General features: G+C 41.9%; 1 protein-coding gene across 7 annotated transcripts in view; it reads left to right on the top strand.

The window, feature by feature from the left end:
• Nucleotides 1-26278, top strand: part of SLX9 (SLX9 ribosome biogenesis factor) — a 150456-nt gene that overhangs the window by 73143 nt on the left and 51035 nt on the right. For 6 of the 7 annotated variants that reach the window (XM_072995907.2, XM_072995832.2, XM_072995953.2 and 3 more), the window contains exons 3-4: nucleotides 724-792; nucleotides 12607-12760. In XM_072995907.2, the coding sequence (XP_072852008.1) occupies nucleotides 724-792; nucleotides 12607-12760 (223 nt within the window). Of the gene's footprint in view, nucleotides 1-723; nucleotides 793-12606; nucleotides 12761-17716; nucleotides 24743-26278 lie in introns of those variants that run through there. The other variant, XM_072995990.2, reaches the window with a different exon arrangement.

Raw genomic sequence — 26278 nt, 5'->3', positions numbered from 1 at the left:
TTAATTCTTTGTAATAAAGAACAGAAGAGCCTAACTGTCAGGGCCATTATTCCAAGACCATAAAACTTTGACATCTTTAACTTGGTGTGCACTATTTTAGAACCTTTGGGATTTGTACCTTGCTGTTACTTTATTTTTAACACATTAATTAATGTAAATATAACCGTGCTTGCAGCCTGTTATATCATATTTGGTCACCAAGTCCACAGGCTTTTCTGACCAGCACAGTTTGTAGTTTGGGAGAGTAGTCCAAGGGACAATTACAGGAATCCTCCTCCCACTAATCTGGAGCAGTCCCTCTCTTAAGAATGCAGTTGAAAGATCCTGCTATGGAGACCAGAGTAGTGCACCATGGACAGGGGCCAAGACTAAACGGGCCACCAACCACAGTTTCTTTCGGGCACGGTGGGCACTAGTTCCGGCAGTTACATAACTTAGATTCAATGCTTTGGTGTATCAGACTAATGGCTGCTATGACATAGGTGGAACAGAGTATGTTCACCTGTAAATAACACATGTTGATGATGGTGGAGTTAGTTGTTTTATATGCCATTCATCTGTTGTCCTAAATTTTCTGTTTTAATTAATTATGTTGCATTCAGTGTTATCAATTTTAAAAATGCACTTTGCTATGTTGTATTTTCAAAATATTTGAAATGTAAATTGATGTCCATTACTTATGTATAATAAGCTTTGTTCTTATTTCTTGGTGCAATGTTTCAGATGAAAATGAGAAGGAACTACTGTCTAAGAAAGAAAAAATGAAACTGCGAAAGGAGAGATGGCTGCAGAGTAAGCATTCTTTTCATAAATCCTGTTTTTCATAGAGTACCTCTAGAAATTAAGTGTTCAATTATAGTCTAATTTAAAAATATATCATGTAGAATGTGACGTTCTGGGAATCTGAGTCAATTGCTCTGAATAGGTCTCATTAAGGAGGATGCAATTTTGCATGTTACAGGAACTTCTACCATCTGATTTGTTCAAAGGATTAATATGTCCAACTGGTGGTAACTTCTGCAATGATTAGAACTTCTCTAATTCTGCTGAAGTACCTAAGATGTGATAAACTGTCAGCACTTATTCTCAGTATAACATCTCCAGATGTATAAATTACTTGGATGATTTTCAAATCTAAGATCCTACCTAGATATAGTGGTGCCTCGCATAACGAGCGCACCGTTTAACGATGAATCCGCATACCGATGCGGATTTTGCGATCGCATACCGATGTTTCCTCGCATTGCGAGGGGGAACAGCTGTTCGGCGGTTCCAAATGGCCGCCGGAACACCCAAAATGGCCACCGGAACCACCCAAAATGGCCGCTGGAAGACCCAAAATGACCTCCGGAACACCCAAAATGGCCACAGGAACCACCAAAATGGCTGCCGGAACACCCAAAATGGCCACTGGAACACCCAAAATGGCCGCCGGAACACCCAAAATGGCCGCCGGAACATGGGGGGACATCGCAGAACGGTCAGTTTTGGGTCCATTTGGAACGCATTAAATGATGTTTAATGCGTTCCAATGTGTTTTTTTGACCCGTTTAGCGATGTTTCCCCATAGCGAAGGTTAATCCGGAACGGATTAACCTTGCTATGCGGGGCACCACTGTATTATATTAAATGTAACCGCATGTAAGTTGTGATATGACCGTTGAGAATTTTAGAGGCTTCTTTCAAGTAAGCAGATAAAATTCATGGAGGATCATTTATTTATTAATTATTAATTATTTATACAAACACACACACACACACACACACACACATATACATATACATATATACATACTACCCCATTAGTGCAAGGCACTATTCTGGGTAGTTAACAACAAAATAGAACATATACTAATATAATAAATAAATACTAATGTAATGAATATGAATAAACAGAAATAAACAATATAGAATGTAGAACAGTTGTCTGTCTTTGTATTTGTTACTCTATGCTAATTTCACTTTGAGTATCTAAAGTGGAGGGATGGAGGGGTCGTAAACAATTACTTGCTAAAGGAGAAGTAAGGTGGCAAACATAGGTGGACAGAAGCAACCAGTAGCCCCTGTTCTCTGTCTATCTGTCTCCAGGAAGCCTTTAGAATTCTTATTGGTCATAACCTAGTTTTCTCTTAAATATGCATAGGAGTGGGGGCACACTTTAACCAGAATATGAAGATTAGAATGACTTTATGGGGAGCACTGTTCAGATCTTCTCCCAGAATGGGATTAGGAACAGGCCTCAGATTTACGCATGCTTTTATTCTCTCCCTCTCACTCCCAGAAGAATTTAACAGCTGAACAGTCCATGTTTCTCTCACATTGTGTTCAATGTCTTCTCCTACCACTACCCCACTTTATCTGTCTTTGCTTCTTTGGTGGCCAGAGATATTACAGCCTCACCCCTTTCAATATTTGAGCATACCGAGGCTCATGATGAAGCAGGGGCAGGTATGGGGACCAAATAGATGTTGAAACAAACTCATACCTAATATGAAAAATTTAAAACTCAAAAAGATCTCCTTTGATCTGTCTGAAAAGTAGTCACAGTTTTATTATGGTCATAGACTACTGTAAATTTTCTCCATTTTATTCTTGTATTTATAACAGCTTTTGAAAGAATAAAAAATCTATGTGATATTTGTTATTTAGAGGAGTAAAGCATCCTACTAACTGGTTCCAATTAATCAACTCTATGCAGTCAATCCCCTTATAGATCCTTCTACTGTGGATGCACATAGATCTCTTCTAAGAATTGTAGTGTTGCAATAGACTCATGAAATGAATTTTGTTCATAATTGCTCACCACAGTTGGAAAAGACAATCATCAGAAACTGTGGGTTCCATCTCTTCTGCCTGCATCCTGAAAAACTTGTCTATATGAAAAGCAAAGAGTCTCTTTACATTCTGGAAGGGAACACTAGGAAAAGGTTTTTTGGAGGGTTGGGTTTTAGACACCATTGCTAGCTTTTGGCAGTCCAGCCTGTCATTGCTGAGGCTGCAGTTGGAGCAGGAGGGACTATAAAAACATACATTGAATATATCCACTAGTATGGGGAGCTGTATACTAGTCCTTACAGGTGAGATATAGAGAAAGGTAGAGGCAAGGATTAGCACTTACCATGACAAGGCAAAAAGAAGCTTGAGTGCTTCTGGTGAAGAAATACGGAGAGACAAATGGCAGATTGGGAGGAATAAAATACCGTGTTTCCCCAAAAATAAGACAGGGTCTTATATTAATTTCTGCTCCAAAAATGCATTAGGGCTTATTTTCACAGGATGTTTTTTGGAAGCCCGGGAAGCTGAAAGCCACCCTGATCTCCACGCCAGGTGCCAGCTTCCTGGGCTTCCAAAGCCCCTCCCTGCTGCCCGCTGCCTCCCATCCCCATGGGGACAGGAGGCAGAGGGCAGCGGGAACAGGAGGCAGAGGGCAGCGGGAGGGCTTTGGAAGGCCGGGAAGCTGGCACCCGGTTTGGAGGTTGCGGGGGCTTCCAGTTTCCTGGGCTTCCAAAGCTGCACATGGGGACGGGAGGCAGAGGGCAGCGGGAGGGGGGTTTGGAAGCCCAGGAAGCCAGCACCTGGCATGGAGGTTGGGGTGGCTTTCAGTTTCCCAGGCTTCCAAAGCTGCACCCGCTGCCCTCTGCCTCCCATCCCGACTGCCCTCTGCCTCCTGTCCCCGCTACCCTCTGCCTCCCATCCCCGTGGAAGCTGGCACCCGGCGTGGGGAAGGAAGGCAGAGGACAGCGGGGATGGGAGGCAGAGGGCAGCGTGTGCAGCTTTGAAAGCCCAGGAAGCCGAAAGCTGCCCCGACCTCCACGCTGGGTACCGGCTTCCAAAGCCCCCCCCCTGCCCTCTGCCTCCCGGTTCCTTCTGCCTCCCGTTCCTGCGGGGACGGGAGGCAGAGGGCAGCGGGGACAGGAGGCAGAGGGCAGCGGGTGCAGCTTTGGAAGCCAGGGAAGCTGAAAGCCACCTCAACCTCCACGCCAGGTGCCGGCTTCCTTTGCTTCCAAAGCCCGGGCTTTGGAAGTCTGGGAAGCTGGCACCCGGTGCAGGGGTCAGGGCGGCTTTCGGTTTCCCGGGCTTCCAAAGCCACCCCCGCTGCTCTCTGCCTCCTGTCCCAGCTGCAGTGGGGACAGGAGGCAGAGGGCAGTGGGGACGGGAGGCAGAGGGCAGCTGGAGGCAGCTATCACAGCGGCGGAGAGGCCTGGGGCAGCGGCTGTCACAACTTGCTCTGTTTCCTTTCTTTCTTTCTTGGTACAGTGGTGCCTCGCTTAACGAGCACACCGTTTTACGACGAATCCGCAAAGTGATCTTTTTTTTGAGATCGCTAATGCAATCACATTGCGATGTTTTAATGGATAAAATATTGCGTTGCGATGGTTGGTAAGCGTTTCGCTTACCGATCTTTGCATTGTGATGTGTTTTTAAACAGCTGATCGGTGGTTCCAAAATGGCCGCCGCATCCGCAAAATGGCCGCCCGCAGCATTTTTGCACCCTGCCCTCGCTTACCGAGGGCGCGAAAATGGTGGCCGGATCGAGGATTCCCCACATCGCGGTGAGTTTTCGCCCCAATAGGAATGCATTAAAAAGGTAAAGGTTCCCCCTGACAATTTTTGTCCAGTCATGTTCGACTCTAGGGGGCGGTGCTCATCCCCGTTTCCAAGCCATAGAGCCAGCGTTTTGTCCGAAGACAGTCTTCCGTGGTCACATGGCCAGTGCGACTTAGACACGGAACGCTGTTACCCTCCCACCGAGGTGGTCCCTATTAATCTACTTGCATTTGCATGCTTTCGAACCACTAGGTTGGCGGGAGCTGGGACAAGTGACGGGCACTCACTCCATCACGTGGATTCGATCTTATGACTGCTTGGTCTTCTGACCCTGCAGCACAGGCTTCTGAGGTTTAGCCCACAGTGCCACCACGTCCCACCCGTTTAATGCGTTCCTATGGGGTTCCCCCCCGCATAGCGATGAATCCGGATAGCGACGTTAATCCTGGAACGGATTAATGTCGCTATGCGGGGCACCACTGTATTTTTTTCTTCAGCTGGAACGGATTAATCGGTTTTCAGTGCGTTCCTGTGGAAAATGGTGCTTCGACTTACAAAACCTTCAAGTTACGGCCACCCTTCCAATATGGATTCATTCCGTAAATTGAGGCACCACTGTAGTGAGCTTTCAATCTTCTTCAAGGCTGTGCATCAAATTCTTGTGAGCATTTCCAAACTTATGTGCTGTTTTTAGTCCGGAGCGATAAGGACAGGTCCTGAAGTCAGCATCCTCTTCAGACGATCAAAGGCTACCTGACATTCTGACATCTACTGGATGTTTTCAGCTTGCTTCTTTTGATTTGTTTGATAATGGGGCAGTCATCTCGCTGAAATTTAGCATGAAGCAACAATAGTAGCCAGCTAACCCTAAGAATGCTCTGATTTTCTTTTTAGATGTCGGAGTAGCCCAATTATTAATGGCTTCTATCTTAGTCTCAAGGGTTTTGATCACACCTCCCCTGACTAAATGGCCTAAATATTCTAATTCCGAACTTCCAAGTTGGCATTTGGTTGCTTTCACTGTTAAGCCAGCCTCATGCAACCTCTGTAGCACGACCTCTAGGTGGACTTTGTGCTCCTCCCAGGTCTGATTAAAATTCCAATATTGTCTATGTAGGCTACAGTAAATTCTTTTAGCCCATGCAAGGTTTGTCTACCAGTCTTTGGAAAGTTGCTGGAGCATTTTTCAGCCCAAAACTCATGATCCAGAGTGGTCGACCAGACCAGATGGGCGGGATATAAATCAAATAAATAAATAAATAAATATAAACCAAGGGACCAAAGAAGGCTGTTTTTTCTTGGTCCTTAGCATCCAGGGGTACCTGCCAGAACCCTTTGGTCAGGTCAAGACAGGAAATGAAATGACACTTCCCTGTGGCCTCGATGAGATCATCTAGGTGAGGCATTGGGTATGCATCTGCCTTAGTAACGTGGTTCAACTCTCTATAATCTACGTAGAACCGGATGCTACTGCCTGGTTTCTCTACTAAAACTATAGGAGCAGTCCAGGGACTTGTAGATGGAACAATGATATCAGCTCTTAGCATGTCATCTATTTCCAAGTGAACTTTGTTAACATAAGGGCCTGTTACTCCATAAGGGGTGACTGCTATGGGTTGGGCATTCCCAGTACAGTGGTGCCCCGCATAGTGAGATTAATCCGTTCCGGATTAATCGTCGCTATCCGGAAACATCGTAAAACGAAATGGAAAACCTCATATGCGTTCCTATCGGGGGAAAACTCGCCGTTGAGTGAAAATTCCCCATCCGGCCGCCATTTTCGCGCCCTCGGTAAGCGAGGGCAGGGCGCGAAAATGCTGTGGGCGGCCATTTTAGGCACCCGGCGGCCATTTTGGAACCGCCGATCAGCTGTTTTAAAAAAACATCGCAATGCGAAGATCGGTAAGCGAAACGCTTACCGATCATCGCAGTGTGATGTTTTGGCACTTAAAACATCGCAATGTGATCGCATTAGCAATCCCAAAAAATGGATCGCTATGCGGATTCATCGTTAAACGGTGCACTCGTTATGTGAGGCACCACTGTACAGTGGACCCTCGACTTACAGACGGCTCGACTTACAGACTTTTCAAGTTACAGACTTCTCTGGCTGCAAAATTTAGATTCGACTTGCAGCCAGAGAATCGACTTACAGACAAGAAAAAAACCAAAATGGAATAAAAATAGAATAAAAACCACTGGTTATGGGATTAATCGGTTTTCAGTGCATTGTAAGTCAATGGAGATTCGACTTACAGACTTTTCGACTTGCAGCCACCATTCCAATACGGATTAATTCCTTAAGTAGAGGGTCCACTGTATATATTTTGTGCACCACACCCTTGGCCACACCAGGTTTCTGTGAAAACACCTTCTTGTATTTTTAGGAGCATCCCAGTCTCTTCTTTTTGACTTAGGGATAGGGCAGGGCTAAGGATCACATCCTCAGGATTATATTGGGGTTCTCCCCTGCCTTCCCAGCACCACAATTCTGACTTTTCTTCGGGGCTCTCCCTAATGGCATATAAAACCCAATTTTCTTTTTTATAATAGGTTTTAATTATGTTCACATGTACTATTCTCCTGCCCTCCTCACCTTCCTTTTGGAGGACATAATTAAAATCACTCATTTTGACACCACTTTGTATGGTCCTGACCATGCTAACTGCAATTTATTCGCCTTTATGGGTCTCAGCATCAGTACTTTGTCCTCAGGACAGAAAGAAAAAGACCTTCCTGGGTCTTTTTATCATACCAGCTTTTCTGCTTTTCTTGAGCATCCTTTAAGTTTTGTTCTGCTATTTCTAAGGACCGTTGCAAAGTGTTCATTAGATTATCCATGTACTCTATAATGGATTCAGGGTCACCCTCTTTATAATCTTCCCAGTTCTGATGAAATATATCTAGGGGCCCTCTTACGTTGCGCCCAAATAAAAGTTCAAAAGGACTAAACACAGTGCTTTCTTGGGGTATGCCTCTATAAGCGTATAATAATGACTGCAATTTATTATCCCAATCATTTGGGTTCTCTGCTACATAAGTACGTATCATTCTCATTAAGGTCCCATTAAATTTCTCTACTAGACCATTGGTCTGGGGATGATAAGAAGTGATGTGGGAAATTCCTCAGACTTGCAACAATCGCTTCATTATTTTGGAAGTAAAAGATGTTCCCAAACATGTTACTATTTCTGAAGCGAAACCCATTCAGCACATGTAGTTAACTAAGGCATCTGCCACAGTTGCGTTCTCTATATTTCTTAGGGATACTGCTTCATATCTATTTCCTTATCTAGTCGTTCTGGGTAAGGGTCCCACTAGATCCAGACCTAAGCGTTTGAAAGGGATTGAGATCACTGTCAATGGGCATAGCTTAGCCATCTTCTTGTCATTTCCAGCACCTCATTTTTGGCAAGTATCACACCTTTGACAAGATTGTTTAACTTGTTTCCCCATCCCTGGCCAATAAAAGTTATGTGCCACTCTTTGCTTACTGCGAGAGATGCCCATGTGTGCCCCAAATACATCTTTGTGTGCTTTTTCCAAAATCTTAATATTTAACCGCTACAATTAGCTGTTTATGGGATACTTCTCCTCCTATGAGGAGTTATTAAAACCTCTCTATACAATCAATCTTTTTCCACACAATGCCTCTCTGGATGTTCAGGGGTCACTGGAATGGGATTCTCCTTAACATTTTGAAGCTATCAGTTAAGGAACTATCTTCTTTCTTTTCCTTTATAAAGGAGGAACTCTTAGGATTTCTCAACAGCACTAAATCAGCTGTCTCCCTCATTTCAGGTTGTTCCCCTAAAAGGAGTCTTTCATTGCTAGATTCAGTGCTTTCCTCAGTGGCGTCAATCTGCCTCCCTTGAGAGTGGGTTACCATTAAAGCACTCTGCACATGCTTAGATCTAAATGAATCAGACAAGGAGCTGGGATTTGATCTGACACTACTCCTTTCCATATACCAGACCACCCATGATACTTTACTGATATTTTGACCATATGTAATGCCACCAAATTAGAAATAATCCCTTTAACGGAGACCTTCTCGTGTTCTATCATGTCTTCCTCAGGGATTATATCTGGATAGCAAATAGTTTATTTATTTACAGTGGTGCCCCGCATAGCAATGATAATCCATGCCGAAAAAATCATCGCTATACGGATTTGTCGCTATGCAGGGCAAAAAACCCCATCGGAACGCATTAAAACACATTTAATGCGTTCCTATGGGGAAAAAAACTCACCTTTAAGCAAAAATCCTCCATCCGGCCGCCATTTTCACTGCCCGGTAAGTGAGGAAAGGGCGCGAAAACACTGCAGGCGGCCATTTTTTCCAGCTGCCATTTTGGAACTGCCAATCAGCTGTTTTTAAAACATCGTTATGTGATAATCGGTAAGCGAAACACTTACCGATCATCGCAAAGCGTTTTGCCATATAAAACATCGCAATGTGATCGCAAAAGCCATCGCTGTGCGGATTCGTCGTTAAACAAATCGCTCGTTATGCGGGGCACCACTGTATTCTATTTATACCCTGCCTATCTGGTCATTTTGACCACTCTTATTTGTTAATCATTTGTTATTTGTTAGCATTAGTTATTTGTTAGCATTAATCTTTAAGATTTAGATACTTCTGGCCATTTACAAAAATCAGTTCTCCTGAGCTTTCTAGTAAATTTTGATTGCACTTGATTAAAAAACATTGCATCACTTTAGTCTCATGAAGTTCTGGGCTCTCTGCCAAGTCTGTTCCCTTAGCAACAGGGCTGCCGGTGGCTTCAGCTGCCAAAGGCTGAAGGAGAAATACTTTTTTAGGCTGTTTGTAATTTTTATTCTTTTGTGTTTCACATTGGGCAAAAAATGTCCCAGTTTATCACAAGCATAACATTGTTTATTTGCTCTGTGTTCAGCATAAAGGGATCTATTAATTTTTCCCTCAGAACTATTTGATTTCAGGGGACTTTGCTCTGGGAATGAGGGTTTCATATTAAAATGACTTCCCTTATCTTGAGATAATTTTTACCAGATTGGGATTTCTTATTGTCGTCCCACACTTTCTACCAGTTTTTACCTCAGAAAATTGAGGATCTCTGATCCCACTAATAGAATGACCATGTGCACATTTTTAGGATCCTTGTCCTTGACCAGACAACACAGTTCCCCAGGCAAAATTGAATAACATTGTTCCAATCCAATCACATATTTCATTTGTTCCAAGGAACAACATTAAAATATTGAATTAAATGTGCTCCAAGCTCGGCAAAAGACTCCTCAGGTTTCTTTGTAATAGTGCAAAATTTTCTTCTTCTAAGGTGTGAAATTTTCTTCTTCTAAGGTGCTCTGAATTAATCCCAAATCTGTAATACACCATCTCTCTATAAGCCTCAAAATCTCTAGCTTGTTCAAGAGGCATCTGTGAATAGATCTCAGACAAAACTCCCGTGTGACCTTAAAATTATCATCCTCTCATCATCTTTAACCCTGAAATCCAACAAGCTCTCTCAAAGAAATTAAGAAAGATTCAGGACAATCTCCATTCCAATATTGGGGAAATTTCTTCAGGTTGATTATTTAGAGATTTACCGCACTGGAATAATAATAATAATAATAATAATAATAATAATAATAATAATAATAATAATAATAATAATAATAATAATAATAATAATAATTATTATTATTATTATTATTATTATTATTATTATTATTATTATTATTATTATTATTATTATTATTATTATTTTGAGCTGCTAATTCCAATTTCTTCATCTCGATCTGGAACTGCATTTCTCTTTCTCTTTGCTCGTATTCCCCTTCCCTGTTTTCTTGCTCAAATTCCCGAAGGAAGGCTCCCCGGCCCTCCTCCCGAGCGCACGCCCGCTTTTTCCACCGGCTGATCGGCCGGCACTCAACCAGGAGGGCAGGGGAAGGCTCCCTGGCTCTCCTCCCGAGCGCCCGCCCACTTTTTCGGCCGGCTGACCGGCCAGCGCTTGGCCAGGAAGGCAGGGGAAGGCTCCCCCGCCCTCCTCCCAAGCGCACGCCAGCTTTTTCCCCCAGTTGACCGGTGGGAGGGGCCTATGGGGAAAAATCGCTTTGCGATTTTTCCCCATAGGGAACATCGCAATGCAATTGCAAAAGCGATCGCAAAATCTTCTTCGCTATGTGGATTCGTCACTTTTGCTATGTGGAAGTTGAGTCATGGCAACTGGACTTATTTCTTGTTAGGCTGAAATGTTTCACTACTCATCCAGGTAGCTTCTTCAGTCTGAGGAGAATTGGTAGGGGACCCCTGATACATCTTCCACATTGGTTTCACCTCCCCCTGGTCTGAATAGGCTCGTTAGAAGAGCAAAGGACTGGGGGGGGGGTGAATGAAAATCCCACTTCCGTAGTCTTCTCAACTCATTGTCATGGGTCATTGACAGTCATCAACAGTGATCTTTCTTGTTTGTATACCTAATCCTTCTGTGGGCCGATAAAAGGGCAGCATAATACATAGGGGACAGATTGTATTTAAGGCCTCCATTCCTGCTGAGTGAGGGATTTTCTATATGCACATGTATGGCCTCCCTGACCTCTCAAACCAACTATCTTGGTCCAAAATGAGTAAGTCTTGGTCATAAAATGGGTGTCCTTTGTCCTTCAAATGAAGGAACACTGCTGACTGTGGTCCTGAGCCCTTGCCCCTCCACATACCTGAACCAATTGGTCTGAGTCATCCCCTGGAAGGTGCTTAGTACCTTCTTTTCCACTTCTTCCATGTATAAATTAGTAACAATGGGCGACACTGGGGGGAACCCATGGCAGAGCCATGTTTCTGTCTGTAAAAGTCTCCTCTGTAGGTGAAGTAAGTGGTGCTCAGGCACAGGTTCAAGAGCAGGGATATCTGGTCTGGGTTGAGGCTCCTTCTGGTGGAGAACGTGTTGTCCTGTTCCAGCCTCCTTTTTACAGTTGTTAGGGCATTGGGGGTGGGAATGCTTTGGATCCAAACTTCTCTGAGTTGTGAATGTGGTGGTCTGAGTGTCCAACCAATGGTGCTAAGACGGTGGCCAGATATTTAGCAATGTTGTATGTTACCGGGTTTATGCTGCTGACAATGGGTCTGGGTATGCATGTCCTTTTTTGTGTATCTTGGGAAGTCCATAAAGGCGGGGGCGGGGGGCTCTCCAGGTCACCCTGTCAATGGCATGGTCCTTTTCCAAGTGTTTCAAGCATTCTATTGCTTTTCTTCTGTAAATGTTGTTGGGCTCCCTCTTCAGTTTTTTCTATGTGTGTTGGTCTTCCAAAAGTGAGCTTACTTTTCTATGGTAATCTGTAGTGTTGAGGATGACGGTGCATCTTCCTTTGTCCCCTGGCAATATGGTGATGGTCTCATCCCTACTGAGGGATGTCAGAGCATTTCTTCCCTGTCTGGTGAAGTTGGAAGGTGGCGGTTGAGTGCTGGAAAGTGTTACAGAAACTTTCATCTGGAGTTGTTCAGTTTTTCTACGGATTACCATGGAGAAGTTAGCTCATGTTTTGAAGATCACCACACATAGTCAGGACATGCTGGCCAAACTGGGTAAACAGCTCTTGCATGGTTTCTGAATACTTGACCATGGACACTGCACTCGAGAGCATTGCCACTAGGCCTCTAAGTCCCCCAATGCTGATTGAGCTCGCTTGCACTCAGCCCCAAAGCAGAAACAGGAGGAAGCCCACAGGAGGAAGGACTGGGAAGCACAGAACACCTGTTCGGCTGATAAATGAATTAGCATAAACCATCAAACTGGTGGGCCCATCTCTAGTTGACAGTCTATATAGGATTCATGACCCAGATCCTTCTTTTCTACTAAAGCACCCACCTCCTAATACTATCTTCATGGAAGCTACCCAGTCCCACTCTTGCCAATGGCAGGTGCTTACACCTTCAAACCAGGACAATCAACAAATAGACACTATTGGCAGGCAATTGTACACCTTGGGAGCCCTCAGTGCATTGCAAATTACATGATAGATAAAAGTGGTAATGAAACTTTTGTTTAACAGTAATTTTCTTTTTTGTATCAGAAATAGAAAGTATTAAGTTTGCAAAGCAACAACAAAAAGCAGAGGAAAAGCGAAAATCTACCCCAGTTACTGGAGATATGCAACCACTGATGGATGCTCTGCCTGTACTCTCAGACCTGGTAACAGTCAGCAAGTTCAGCAAGCAGAGTAAGATGTAAGTATATTGTGCAGTGTGAATTTTCCCATAGTTGATAAAGGTCACAGTAAACAGGGTGACTTTCAAGTTGGATTCCTTACTTGTAAAAAAGACAAGTAGCTTTCCTTATTCCTTTATATTAATCAGGATTATGCACACAGCTGTTCACTCTAGCGCAAACCTGAAAGGACACTTCTGTCCCACTTTCTCGAATCCTGCTTTTGTGTGAAAGGAAAATAAATGTTCAACACTTATAGTTGACTAAATATGACAGTCCTGAGATTCCTACACAGACCTGTTTCTGACTTCTTGCTTTTTTGAAGAGTCATTACAAACTCCTAAAGTCAAGGAAAAAGTATATGTGATGTTAAATTTGCAATTGTGGTTTTAGCAGTGTGCAGCAGGCTAGTAAAGTAAAGTCATAACTATCAATTAGAAATAGTATCCTGGAAAACTTATGGTAAGGTAAAAGGAAAAGCTAATGTTTATTTTCCCAACTATTTTATATCCATGACACTACAGAAAACTAATATATATATTGTGCCAAGAACCTCAATTTCTGCTTAGGCCTGTAGAAATGCACTGAACTTGTTTTATGTAGCCAATTTCTGCTGTCTCTCTCAAGTTTTGCTTTATAATTTTAGATGGAGACTCAAGAGGATAGAAGTTGGCTCCATAAACAAGTTCCAGTACATCTCCAAGGGCCTGAATAGAGATTAAGGATACTCAGCACTTACATTAATAACCTAGTTTTCTGTAGTATTTTATGGGTATAAAATAGCTGTCTCTCTTGACAGACTCTTGATCTCTGTGCCAGAAACATCTCTTAGTGACAGCCTACCTGGTATATCACTTATCCTGACTAATTATCAATTTAGTCATTCTATTCCTATGTTAATAAACTACAACTTACGAACGTCCTGACATACGACCATTTCAAGTTACGACCAGCTCTGGCCACAAAATTTTGCTTTGACTTCGAGTTATGAACAGAAAAAGGCAGGGGAAAAAGGCGGGGAAATCAAATTGCTAACTGTTGGTAGCTCCTTCACCCCAACGGTTAGAGTGAGTGCGATTGGAGGAGGCATTGGATTGCCTGGTTAAGGTAAGGTGCTGCTTTCTGCTTTTTATAAGCTGTTCTGGATGCGTTTTGCAGCGTGGTTTTGGGCTGGGTGGTGGGATTATGTTTCTATGCTGTGATGGGTCTTGCAGGGTTTCTTTGTTTTGGGGTGTTTTTTCCCATTTCTGATGGGTCTTGGGGGGTTTGTTTGCTTTTTGGGTTCCCCCCCCCCATTTCTGATGTGTCTTGTGGGGTTTGCTTGTTTTTTTGCTTTGCTTTTTTGCATTTCTGAAGGGTCTTGCACAATTTGTTTGCTTCCTCCCCCCTTCAGCCGGAATGGATTAAACGTGTTTCCAATGGGTCTTGTAGTGGTTTTGGGTTTTTTGGGGTGATTTTTTTCCTTCGGCTGGAACGGATTAATTGCATTTCAATGCATCCTGTGGGAAAAGGTGCTTTGACTTATGACCATTTTGAGTTACAACCAGAGTTTCAGAACCAATTAAGTTCATAAGTCGAGGCACCACTATATTGTCACTTTGTTGAACTGTATCCTCAGCTAAACATGACTCTCACCACCATGTTGCCAAAAACAGAGGACTTGTATTTGAAAAAGTGGTTCTTCATCATGGTCTCTATGATTCATACAGATGAGTTTTGATCCTGCGCTAAACAGTCCACAGAAGGTTCCAGATCCAACACCCTCTAAACCAGTGGTTCTTAACCTTTTTGAAAGAAACGCCCCCTTGAGCCATTGAGGAAGTTATCATCGCCCCCCTCTTATTTCTTATTAGATCTTATTTGTTTGTTTGTTTGTTTGTTTGTTTGTTTGTTTGTTTGTTTGTTTATTTAAGACACTTAAATCCAATGACCCCTGAAAACAAAATTCAATTCCAAGAAAATGAAATGCCCCCCAAAAGTAACATTTAATGATTTAGTTGCAAGCGAATTTTAAGACTCAAAAAGAAATATAAAAAGGGCATAAAATGCAGGAACTAAAAATTTCAAGACGAAAACTCTGAAACTAAATTAAGATAGGAGGAGAATATATACTCATGCACATTGTAAAAAGGCTGCACAGGTTTGGCTTGCTCCAACGCCCCCTACCGCCCCCCTTCTGCTCCAGCGCCCCCACGCTGCCCCTTTTCGTTCTACCGCCCCCCTGAAAAATGAAATCGCCCCCTGGGGGGCATTATCGCCCAGGTTAAGAACCACTGCTCTAAACCTTTCTTCCCCACATGTACTGTGCATGCCCAGCCCTCTCTCCCCAGTCCTTGTTTGTCTGCTATGGCAGCAACATCTATGATGTGCAGCAACATCTATGATGTGCTTAAGACTGCAAATAAATGTTTGCAAATAGCCTCCTTAATATTTTACTCTCCTTTTTCCTTCGTTGTTTCCTTATTATTATTATTTATCTTTAAATATGATAGGTAGTATATCTTCATAATCTTCTCTCCTCCCCAGCCCCTCTCTTTTTACAACAGTTTTTTCTGTGATTGTTTCTGCTTTGTGGTCTCAGCAGCATTAAGGAATAATTGTTCTTACTGTGGAACAAAAATTACTCAGGCTGATGGCTATGATCACCATAAATAAATACAAAATAGAAAATAATGGTAGTTTCATACATGAAAACTTTTTTTGTTTATTTTGCAACAATGCACCATGAAAAAATGATTTCATTTAAGTAACAGACAAATATGCAATATACTATTGATTTGTATTATTCAAAGTATACAGTGGGGTCTCGACTTAAGAACGGCCCGAGATACGAACTTTTCGACTTACAAACTGCTCTGAGGGGAAAATATTTCCTCGACCTGCAAACTCTATTTCGAATTACGAAAGGGAGGGAAATGCGCGGGAAAAAACCTTCCACAAAAGCCCTTCCCTTTGCTTTCTGTTTCCGGAGGTGCATTGTCTGACCCTGCCTGCTAATTGATTACTCATGGTCGGTTCTGGGGGGAAGGCACAGAGCTTTTCTTTCCAGCCGCTTCCCGTTCTCCCCCCCACACACACACACACCTCCACCACCACAGTTTTACCCAGGCAGAAGCGTCCAGAGGAGGAGGCTGGCGCCGGATGCACCCCTTCGCTGCGCTTGACTCACCCCTCCCCCTAGAAGCAGAGCCCAGGAGGCGAGTGGTCGCCACGCACACCCTGGCCCGTCCAGCCGCCGCTTCTCCGCTTCTCTGTGCTCGGGCAGGCTCTCCCCGCACAGCCACACCCCCATGGCAAGGAGGAGGGGGCAGCAGGGGGAGAGTAGCTGCCCCGAGGGGCTAGCCAGCAAGCAGGGAGCCCATCTCCCTGGGGGGGGGGACTCTGGATGCTGGCCCCGCCGCTCGCCAGCTGAGTCCTCTGTCTGAGTCATGCTCTGAGGAGGAGGGGGAGAGAAAGGTGACCAAACAGGAACAGTAAGTTTCCGCCTGGCCGCCGCCACCACCAAATGCTGGGGAGGGGCGGTGGGAGAGAGAAAGAGAGAGAGAGGAATGGTGAGGGGAGATCCTTGTGGGGGAAGGAGGGGAGACGGGAGGGATTCCCCTTTTCTTCCCAAGCCGCCTGGCCGCCGCCGCCCCAAGTGCTGGGGAGGGAGGGTGGGAGCGAGCAAGAGAGAGAGAGAGAGAGAGAGGAGTGGTGAGGGGAGATCCTTGCGGGGGAAGGAGGGGAGGCGGAACGGATTCCCCTTTCGGTCCCCAAGCTGCCTGGCCGCCACCGCCCCAAGTGCTGGGGAGGGAGGGTGGGAGAGAGAGAGATGAGTGTTGAGGGGAGATCCTTGCGGGGAGGGAGGGAAAGCCCCCACCCCACAGTCGCTGCTCCCGCCATCAGTCCTGGGGGGGTTGCCCTGTCTCTCTCCCCCTCCCTCCCACTTTTAGGGGTGGACAGGCAAGGAGAGCGCCCCCCCTCCTCAGAAGAAGCGGCGGGCTGCCTCTTCCTGCCTCTTTTGGGATGCAAGAAGGTTTTTTAAAGTGGGAGCAGCACCCAAACAGACCCCCTGCCCGGCTCCTTTCCTCCGCTTCACAGTGTTGTTTCAATGGTGAGCAGGGCGACCTTGCCAGGGCCGAGGGAATGTGAATCCCGGGAACCCCAAGCTCTTGATGCTTGTCTTGGCTTGTTTGAAAAAGCGCTTTGCAAACTGTTCTGTTGTCTGAAATGTGCTTGATTTAAAAGGTGTTCCCTCCCTGTTTTGCTGCCCCCTTTCCCCCAAAACCTGCTTGGCTTGGCTAAAAAGAGCTTTGCAAACTGTTCCCTGCCTCCCCCCTCCTTTTCTGAACTTTTCTTGACCTAAGGAAAAAAAAAGAGGAAAAAATATCCCCCTCTAGTGGTAGAAGGCAGAATAGCACCTTCCCATTAGTTTCTATGGACAGAAAAGAGCAGATACGGATTAAATGGTTTTCAATGCATTCCTATGGGAAATGCAGATTCGACTTAAGAACTTTTCGACTTGAGAACCACCTTCCAATACGGATTAAGTTCTTAAGTAGAGACCCCACTGTACAGTACTCCCCCCCCCCGTGAACTACTTGTTTGAGTTGGAGATAGAGTTTGCTCTGATGGGTCACCGGATTCAGTCTGTTGTTGTAAAAGTCTGTGGCTTTGGGCAGACAATCCAAGGCAGAGACTAACAAGGAACAAGGCAAATCTGAAACAAAACTGTTTCCAGGAGAGATGAATTGGAATAAGCCGACTTGGAAATTCAGGACAGAAAGCTTTGCCAGAGTCTAGGAAAATGTTAGAGACTTCTGGAATGCCTAGCACCTTAGACATTGACAGACATGTTCCAGAGACCTGCAGAGGGAGTGCCATGTTTATGAAGATGAAAGGAGCCTTCTACTTGTTAGAAATAAGTTCATCTAAATATGTTTCCAGGCTTTAGCAATTGCTGTTATTTGCTTTCTGTCTTACTTGTTTCTTTTAAGGAACTTTCTTTTAAGCAACTTAAAGCAAGTTGCTTTGGATGTCCAGCCAACATATTCCTGCGCTGTTTCCATCGTACATCAAGTGTAACTACTCTGGGTACAGATATTGATGTATACGTCCCATCTTGCAAGTGTTTTCTGTTGTATTTCAACTGCTCTGAATAAAGTCTTCCTTATTCTACACCTTGCTTTTTTACTACCAAGCAACAATATCTCTTATTATTAGCTCTTATTTAGCTTGTGTCCTAATGAGTTCTCTAGCTCGTTTTTGAACATACTATTCAAACCATCCATCACCATTTCTGTTTGTGCATTTTAGAATTGCTTAAAGATCAAAAGGTCTATTTCTCTTTGCTCATAAGTACAAAAGGTTTGTAAAGTTGAGAAAGAACAATTATAGCAAATGATGGATTGCAGCTTACAGTGGTAGAGAATAACATATTTACTATGCGACTTGCCAAACTGGTCAGGAGGGCTTCAAACTGAATACAGATGGAAAAGGAGACAATATTTTAGGGGCCAGAAGGACAGCAAGTAGTGCTCCAGGGGTGCATCAAAAACTGGGGGTTCTTCCGGCTTGACGTCGTGACGATACAGTCCAGGGAGACAGAGCTCTGCTCCCCGAGACTGCTTTCCAGCCTGCTAGGGAGCCCCAAGGGGCTTAAGTCACCCCGGAGAGGTGACGAGCGAGGGGGAGATACCTGTAGATCACGAAGATAATGGCAATTGTCTTCGTTTGATTCAGGAAGCTCCCCAAACCAGCAGGAGGAGGAAAACAAGCCTCTCTTGCCAGCAGTTTGTCTAAGTCATCGGCTGCCGAAGAAAACAGCACTAAATTTTGGATAATTTACATCGTGTTATCAACCTGAGTGAGATTATTTTTCTTCTCATTCCTGACCAAAATAACTCCTTAAAAGAAAGAAGGATTCTAAGCCGTCCCCTACCTGTGAAAGGGAAAGCGGCGACAAAAGAGAGGAGCGGTCCGCTGCTCTGAAGGGGAGGCTAAGAAGGACAAGTCTATTCTACGGAACATTAATCTGTATTCGGCAGAACCTATTTGAAAGCAATACAGGGGAAATAACGGGTGTTTTTTGAACTTAATATTGCAAATGGAGATCGGGAATCATCTTTCCAGGCATTAAAGAGTGCTGAAACTTTGTGTGTCTAAACTGTGTCTAAACAGTGGAGCTGGCAGTGAGCCCACAGGAAGAGCAACAGATATCTCTTATAATGACCTTGGCTTAGCTAAAACTTTTAAAGCCTGCTTTTTTTCCTGTTTCCCTTTTGGAGCTGTAGCTTGGATTAATTACAGATGATTACAGACAATTAACTCTTGGATTACAAATAATAAACTTGTCAGCTTTTTTAATCGAGCTGATTTACAATTAAATACTCTAGATCATCTGGTCAGATTTGGATATATACGTCGAGAACTGGACAGTGGGAATAATCCTTGAAACTTTGTTATATCAAATTGTAAAACTGTAAAGCTAATAGTTTGCTTAGAATATAGAGCTGTGATGACCAGGTATTATTGATGACCATTGAATATAAGGTATTGCTGATATAATGATATATTGACAATATTTGAATACCTAAAGGGTGGAAAAGATAGTGTAGCAGATCAATAGAACTTTGGTGGTTTGGTCTGATATTTGAGGAAAATATTCATAATGAGTCTACCAAATCTATCTAAAACTGTCAAAAAACAGCCTCTGCACCATCATCTGGGGCTCCCAGTCCAGTAAAGCAAAGGTCTATTGATACAATGCTATTTCAAGAAAAATTCCAGAAAGATCTACAAGCAACACTCCAAGCGATTCAAGATACAGTTGTATCACACAAAGAGGAGACAAAGAAAAATCAAGAAGAATCAAGAAGAAACCATGAAGAAGCCAAGCACAATCAACAGAAACTGGAAGAGAAAATGGATAAAATCAATGAACAGATCGGGATGATGAATACACAACTCCAAGATATTCAGCAAAATACTATAAAGAACCAACAAAGAATTGGAAAATAAGGCAGAACAAACAGAGAAGAGATTGGATGAACTGAAAAGAGAAAACCACAAACTTGTCCAGGCTAATAAAAATTTACAAGACTCAATTGCAGTGATGGAGATGGAAAGAGCCTCAGACATTCTTAGATTTCAAAACATACCAGAAGATAAACAGGAGGACTTACCAGAACTGATGGCAACCATCTTGGCAGAGGCACTGGGAATTGAAAAAGAAGAGATGGAAAATGAGATAGACCAAAATATATAGATTAAATTCAAGCTATGCGAGAAAGAATAGAATACCATGTGAAGTACATGTAAAGTTTGTGAAAAGATCGACAAGAGATGAAATACTGCGAAGGGCCAGTGAAGAACCAATACAGTACCAGCAAAAGGAAATTGCGGTATTGAAACAGATACCCTGGAGAATAAGAGAGGGGAGGAAACAATATCAATTTTTGACTACTAAATTGATTAGAAAAGGAGTGAATTTCAGATGGCTGGTACCTGAAGGGATCCTGGTCAATTGGAACTCAAGAAGACACAGACTTGACTCTATCCAAAAAGCAAGATAATTCCTTGAAAGGCATATAACCTTCTTTGAAGAAGAAGCACAGGGACAAGATATAAATGAAGGAGAAAGTAGAAAGAAGAGAGAGAAAACACCAGAAGAGGAGAGCGAGCTAAGTCAGTGGTTCTTAACCTTTGTTACTCGGATGCTTTTGAACTGCAACTCCCAGAAACCCCAGTCAGGACAGCTGGTGGTGAAGGCTTCTGGGAGTTGCAGTCCAAAACTCCTGAGTAACCCAAGGTTAAGAACCAGTGAGCTAAGTGAAGAAGAGAGTCAGAAAAAGGATACTGAACAAGATTTGAACAAAACGCAAAGAGAAAAAAGGAATACTAGGGCAGTAAAGCCTAAATACAAGTAAACATGATGGAGAATGAAATTGGGATCTTCTCAGTGAACATTAACGGTTTGAACACACCAAGGAAAAGAAATCATGTTTTTTCAAAACTACAAAAAACCAAAGCAGATATAATTTGTCTTCAAGAAACACACATCAAACAGCAGCATTACAAATACAGTGGTGCCTCGCTTAACGAGTGCACCGTATAGCGATGTTTCCGTATAGCGATCCCTTTTTCGGGATCGCTATACGGAAACATACCCGATCTTCGCAATGGGGAAAACCCGCATTGCGAAGATCGGGTATTGCGGCGGCCATTTTGGAGCCGCCGAACAGCTGATCGGCGGTTCCAAAATGGCCACCGGAAGCCTGGAAATGGCTGCCGGCAGCCGTTTTCGCGCCCTGCCCTCGCTTAGCGAAGGCGCGAAAATGGCTGCCGGCACCTGGAATCCTCGCTGAACGGGTAAGTAACGAAGGTATTGGAACGCATTAAACGAAGTTTAATGCGTTCCAATACCTTTCCCCTACCCGTTTAGCGATGATTCCGTATAGTGAGGGTTAATCCGGAACGGATTAACCTCGCTATACGGGGCACCACTGTATCTGATCTACCCGAAGATTGGGAAGCTCTACTACACAGCTGCACAACAAAAGAAAAGAGGAGTAGCTTTGTATGTGAAGGAAAAGTTAAACTCTAAACATATCTATTCTGATGAAGAAGGGAGAATCTTAATGGTAGAAATAACAATAAATCAAAAAAAGGTCTTGATGATAGCAATATATGCACCTAATAGTAAACAAGAAAAATTCTATCGTAAGTTATACAAAACAATATTGGAAAAAGAATACCAAAATATTTGCATATTAGGTGACTTTAATGCAATTGTAGACAAGAGATTAGATTATAAAAATGGCCAAAAGGGGAAAAAGGGAAGGAGAAGACTGCCAAACGTTTTCTTTCAGATGGCAGAAGAACTAGGACTACAAGATATATGGAGAGAAACAAATATTAAAAGCTCTCAATTTACCTTCTACTCAAATAGACATAAATCCTGGTCGAGAATAGATATGATCTGGCTATCCTCAGAATTAAAAACTGAAATACAGGAAGTAGAAATAGAAACCAATATTTGGGCAGACCATAATCCAGTGAAAATGCGGTGGAAAGGAAAGAGAAAAGAAAAGACAAGATGGACTTTAAATCAGGAAATTTTGAAGGATAAAGAATTTGTGGAAAGAGCTAAAAAAGAAATGGAACTCTTCTTCAAAGAGAATAAAAAAGAGGAAACATCCCTGCAAACAATCTGGGATACAGCTAAAGCATACTTTAGAGGATTGGCCATATCATACATAGCCAAGAGGAACAAAAGAAAAAACCAACAACTTACAAAACTGAAAGAACTCAAAAAACTGGAGTTAGAGCTACAAAAAGAACTGCAGAAGAAAACTCTTAAAAACCAGATGGAGATAGTCAAACATAAATTAAACTTAATAGAATCAGAAGAACTAGCTCAACAAGTCAAAAGAGCTAAACAAAATTTCTTTGAGAATGCCAACAAACCTGGAAGATGGCTATCCTATAGATTGAAAAAAGAAAAACAAAAAAGACTGATAACGAAGCTACAAGATCAAAACGGAGACCTCCAATATAAAAAGAGCAAATAAAAAATAACTAAAGAATATTATGCTAATCTCTATGACACTCAAGAAGTTTCTCTTGAAAAGATAATACAATATATTAAAAAGGCAAATCTCCCTAAAGTACCAGAAAACTTTAAAAATCTCCTAAATGAGAAAATAGCAATGATGGAAGTAACGGAAGCAATTAAAAAACATAAAAATGATAAGACTCTAGGACCAGACGGATTACCAGCGGAATTTTATAAATCCTTCCAAGACATAATAAGTTTACCAATAAAAGAGGTCTGCAATGAAGTCCTACTAGAAGCTAAAATACCCAAGACATGGTTAGAGGCATATATCACGTTAATACCAAAAGAATATACGGACTCCACACATATAAAAAATTTTAGACCAATATCACTGTTGAATGTGGACTATAAAATCTTTGCAGTGATTATAGCGGAAAGATTGAAAAAGTTTTTAATGGAGTTCATCCATTCAGATCAAAATAGATTTTTGCCAAAAAGACAACTAAGGTATAACCTAAGGATAATTTTGGACATATTAGAATATTATGAGGTACATTCAGAGAAGCAAATGGCATTAATCTTCCTGGATGCCCAAAAAGCCTTTGATAATGTGAACTGGCAATTTATGATACAGCAAATAAAAGCTATGGATTTTGGCAAAAATTTTACAAATGTAATTGAGACAATCTACAATGAACAAATAGCTAAAGTTAATTGTAAATGGTGAACTGACGGATAATATTAATATAAAAAAGGCACAAGACAAGGATGTCCACTCTCTCCATTGCTATTTATATTAACTCTGGAGGTATTAAACAGGAATGTAAGGAACGACCCAGAGATTAAAGGTACCAAAATAAAGGACGAGACCTACAAACTACAAGCATTTGCAGACGACTTGGTGTTAATATTGGAAGACCCACTGGAAACAACATTGAGACTACTGGACAAAATCGATGAATTTGGGAAAGTAGCAGGATTGAAGATAAATAAAGAAAAAACTAAAGTTATAGTGAAAAACTTAACAGCCAAGCAAAAAAATCAACTCTCAAAGATGTCAGATTTACAAATAGTTAAAAAAGTTAAGTACCTTGGAATATATTTAACTGCTAGATATGTAACTATAAAAGAAGATAATTATATGAAACTACTTAACCAAATAAAAATAGACCTGGAAAAATGGAAAAACTTACAACTATCACTATTAGGAAGAATTGCAACAATCAAAATGAACATTTTGCCAAAGCTACTTTTCTTGTTCCAAACAGTGCCAGTGAAAATAGAGAAGAAATATTTTGATGATCTAAACAAAGTGATATTACAATATATTTGGCAAGGGAAGAAAGCCAGAATCAAACTAAAAATGCTCCAAGAATCCAAGGAAAATGGAGGATTTGGCTTACCGGACTGGACCTTATATTACCAATCATCTGCTCTAACTTGGCTGAAAGAATGGATTAGCCTGAAAAACAAGAGACTTCTGTATTTAGAAGGACATGATCTACAGTTGGGTTGGCATGCCTTTTTATGGTATCAGAAAGCCAAAACTCATAGGTATTTTCATAACCATTATATTATAAACTCCCTGTATATAATATGGGAAAAAATAAAAATGAAAATATATACAAAAATACCAGGATGGGTTTCACCCACAGAAGCATTTGTTCATCCCAACCTTTTGAATGTTAGAAAAATTTTGATTTATACAGATATTTTAGACAAAGATAGGAGATTAAAGCCAAAACAAGATCTTATAGAACAGGGGTTAGATGCATCATGGTGGTCTATAATGCAAATACAATCAAGATATGAACGGGATCTAAAAATGTATGATTTTTATAAAGAACAGACAACTTTTGATCAAATATTGTTAACATCAGATGATGAATTAATTAGGAAAGTATACAAATTCCTTCTAAATTGGAAAATGGAGGATGAACTGGTCAAAGAAACGATGGTTCAACGGGCAAAAATTTTGGGTACAATATTGACTTAGAAAAATGGCAAGGGCTGTGGTCTAGAAACTATAAGATGACAATGGCAACATCTTATAAAGAGAATCTATACAAAACGTTTTATAGATGGCATTTACCTTCTGATAGATTGGCTAAGATGTATTCTAACAGGTCAAGTAAATGTTGGAAATGTCATAAAAAAACGAACCTATTATCGCCTCTGTTGGACTTGTGATAAAGCAAAAAAAATTTGGAACAAAATACATACATGGCTTGTTAAAATAATCAAAAAGCATTTAGATTTTAGGCCAGAGCTCTTTCTGCTAGGTATAATACCAGAAAGTGTTGATAGACAAAATGTATATTTAATACTGCATATTCTAACAGCGGCAAGGATTATTTATGCACAGTACTGGAAAAATGAAGGAACACCTACAGATCAAGAAATAATTAAAAAGATATTGGACTGCGCCGAAATGGACAGACTAACACTGAAAATCAAAGAAAAAGAAGATATAAAATATTATCAAATATTATCTATCAATGGTTAGAAGGATGTTGTATAGATTAGGAGGGTAATGTGTGTAGCAGTTGTTTTACAAATGATTATAAGCTGTACCCTGGTGACATGATGTTAAATCAATATGGATGGATTTTAATAATAATAATAATAATAATAATAATAATAATAATAATAATAATAATAATAATAATAATAATAATAATAATAATAATAATAATAATAATAATAACTGGGATAGCAGTTAAGGAATCCTAAAATGGAGAGGAAGAGACAACAAAGAAGCAGATGGAAGGAATGACACCTGCTTTCAAATGTCTCTATAGCAATGTACAAAGCATGAGAAATAAATAAGATGAGCTGGAACTTTTAACCCAGAAAGGCAAATATGACTTAATAGATACTATGGAAACCTGGTAGAAGGAGACACATGAATGAATGTACTGATTGAAGGGTGTAACCTCTTCAAAAGAAACAGACTAAACAGTAGTGGTGGACGGATAGCATTGTGTATTAAGGATGTGTACAGTTGTTAAGAAATGCATGAACTGAAGTATAGAAGGCTGTTGGGCAGCATTTGGATGAAAATCAAAGGAAAGGAAAATAATAGCACTGACACTGTGAGGGTCTGCTAACAGACCTCCCAGCCAGACTGCAGATTTTGATTATGCCCTGCTAGATCAGAATGCCACACATTCAAAGAGGAGAGACATATTAGTAATGGGAGACTTCAGCTATCCAGCTATTCATTTATTTATTTAAAATATTTTTGCCCCCACCTTTCTCCTTGAAAAGGACGAAAGCTGGCTTTCATCATTGAAAGACAATATTTAAAGCTATAAACAATGAGTATATAAAGGTGACCCTAATCTCTGACCCTAATATGGTAAATAGGAAAGCCAATTAGCATTGCATACACCTGGGAGGCAGGAAAGTTTTAAGAGACGGATCATACTTCCTCACTATTAGAGAGCAGGCTGGGTAGGTGGGGCTTGTCAGCCATGGAAGGCAGCCCATCTAGGAGAAGGAAAACTCAAATTTCAAACCTCCACTGCCTTGTGGCTATATCCACTGATGGAAAAGGCTTCAGGTGTTAACCTAGAGGCAAAATCCAGAGCCGGTGGCAGTTCGTGTCATTCTGCCAACTCCTGCGACATTGCTGGAACCAGTTGTATTGGCTCTTGCCTTTCCATTGGACCATTTCAGCAACGTGGAGAGGGGGGATTTGCTGCTTGGGTAACAGCCTATCCTCCATATTAGTTTACCCAGGTTTCATGCTCTGGAGAGGACACTTCTCGATACAGAGCATGTTACCATAGTCTCTTGAGACTGAAGGATGCCTATGATGATGGCTATGATCAGTGTCTGTACTGCTTAGGGAAGAACATTTGACTAAAAATTGTTCAGTTTGGAGAAGTTTTATTAAAGTTACATTGAAGAATTGACAGTCTTGTTTTAAAGTACAGTGGTGCCCCGCATAGTGAGGTTAATCCGTTCTGGATTAACCCTCGCTATGTGAAATCAT

The sequence above is a fragment of the Pogona vitticeps genome, chromosome 1 (genome assembly GCF_051106095.1).
Source record: "Pogona vitticeps strain Pit_001003342236 chromosome 1, PviZW2.1, whole genome shotgun sequence".
NCBI lineage: Eukaryota > Metazoa > Chordata > Lepidosauria > Squamata > Agamidae > Pogona > Pogona vitticeps.
The sequence above is the reverse complement of the archived record's forward strand: the minus strand, read 5'-3'. Positions and strand labels throughout refer to the sequence as shown.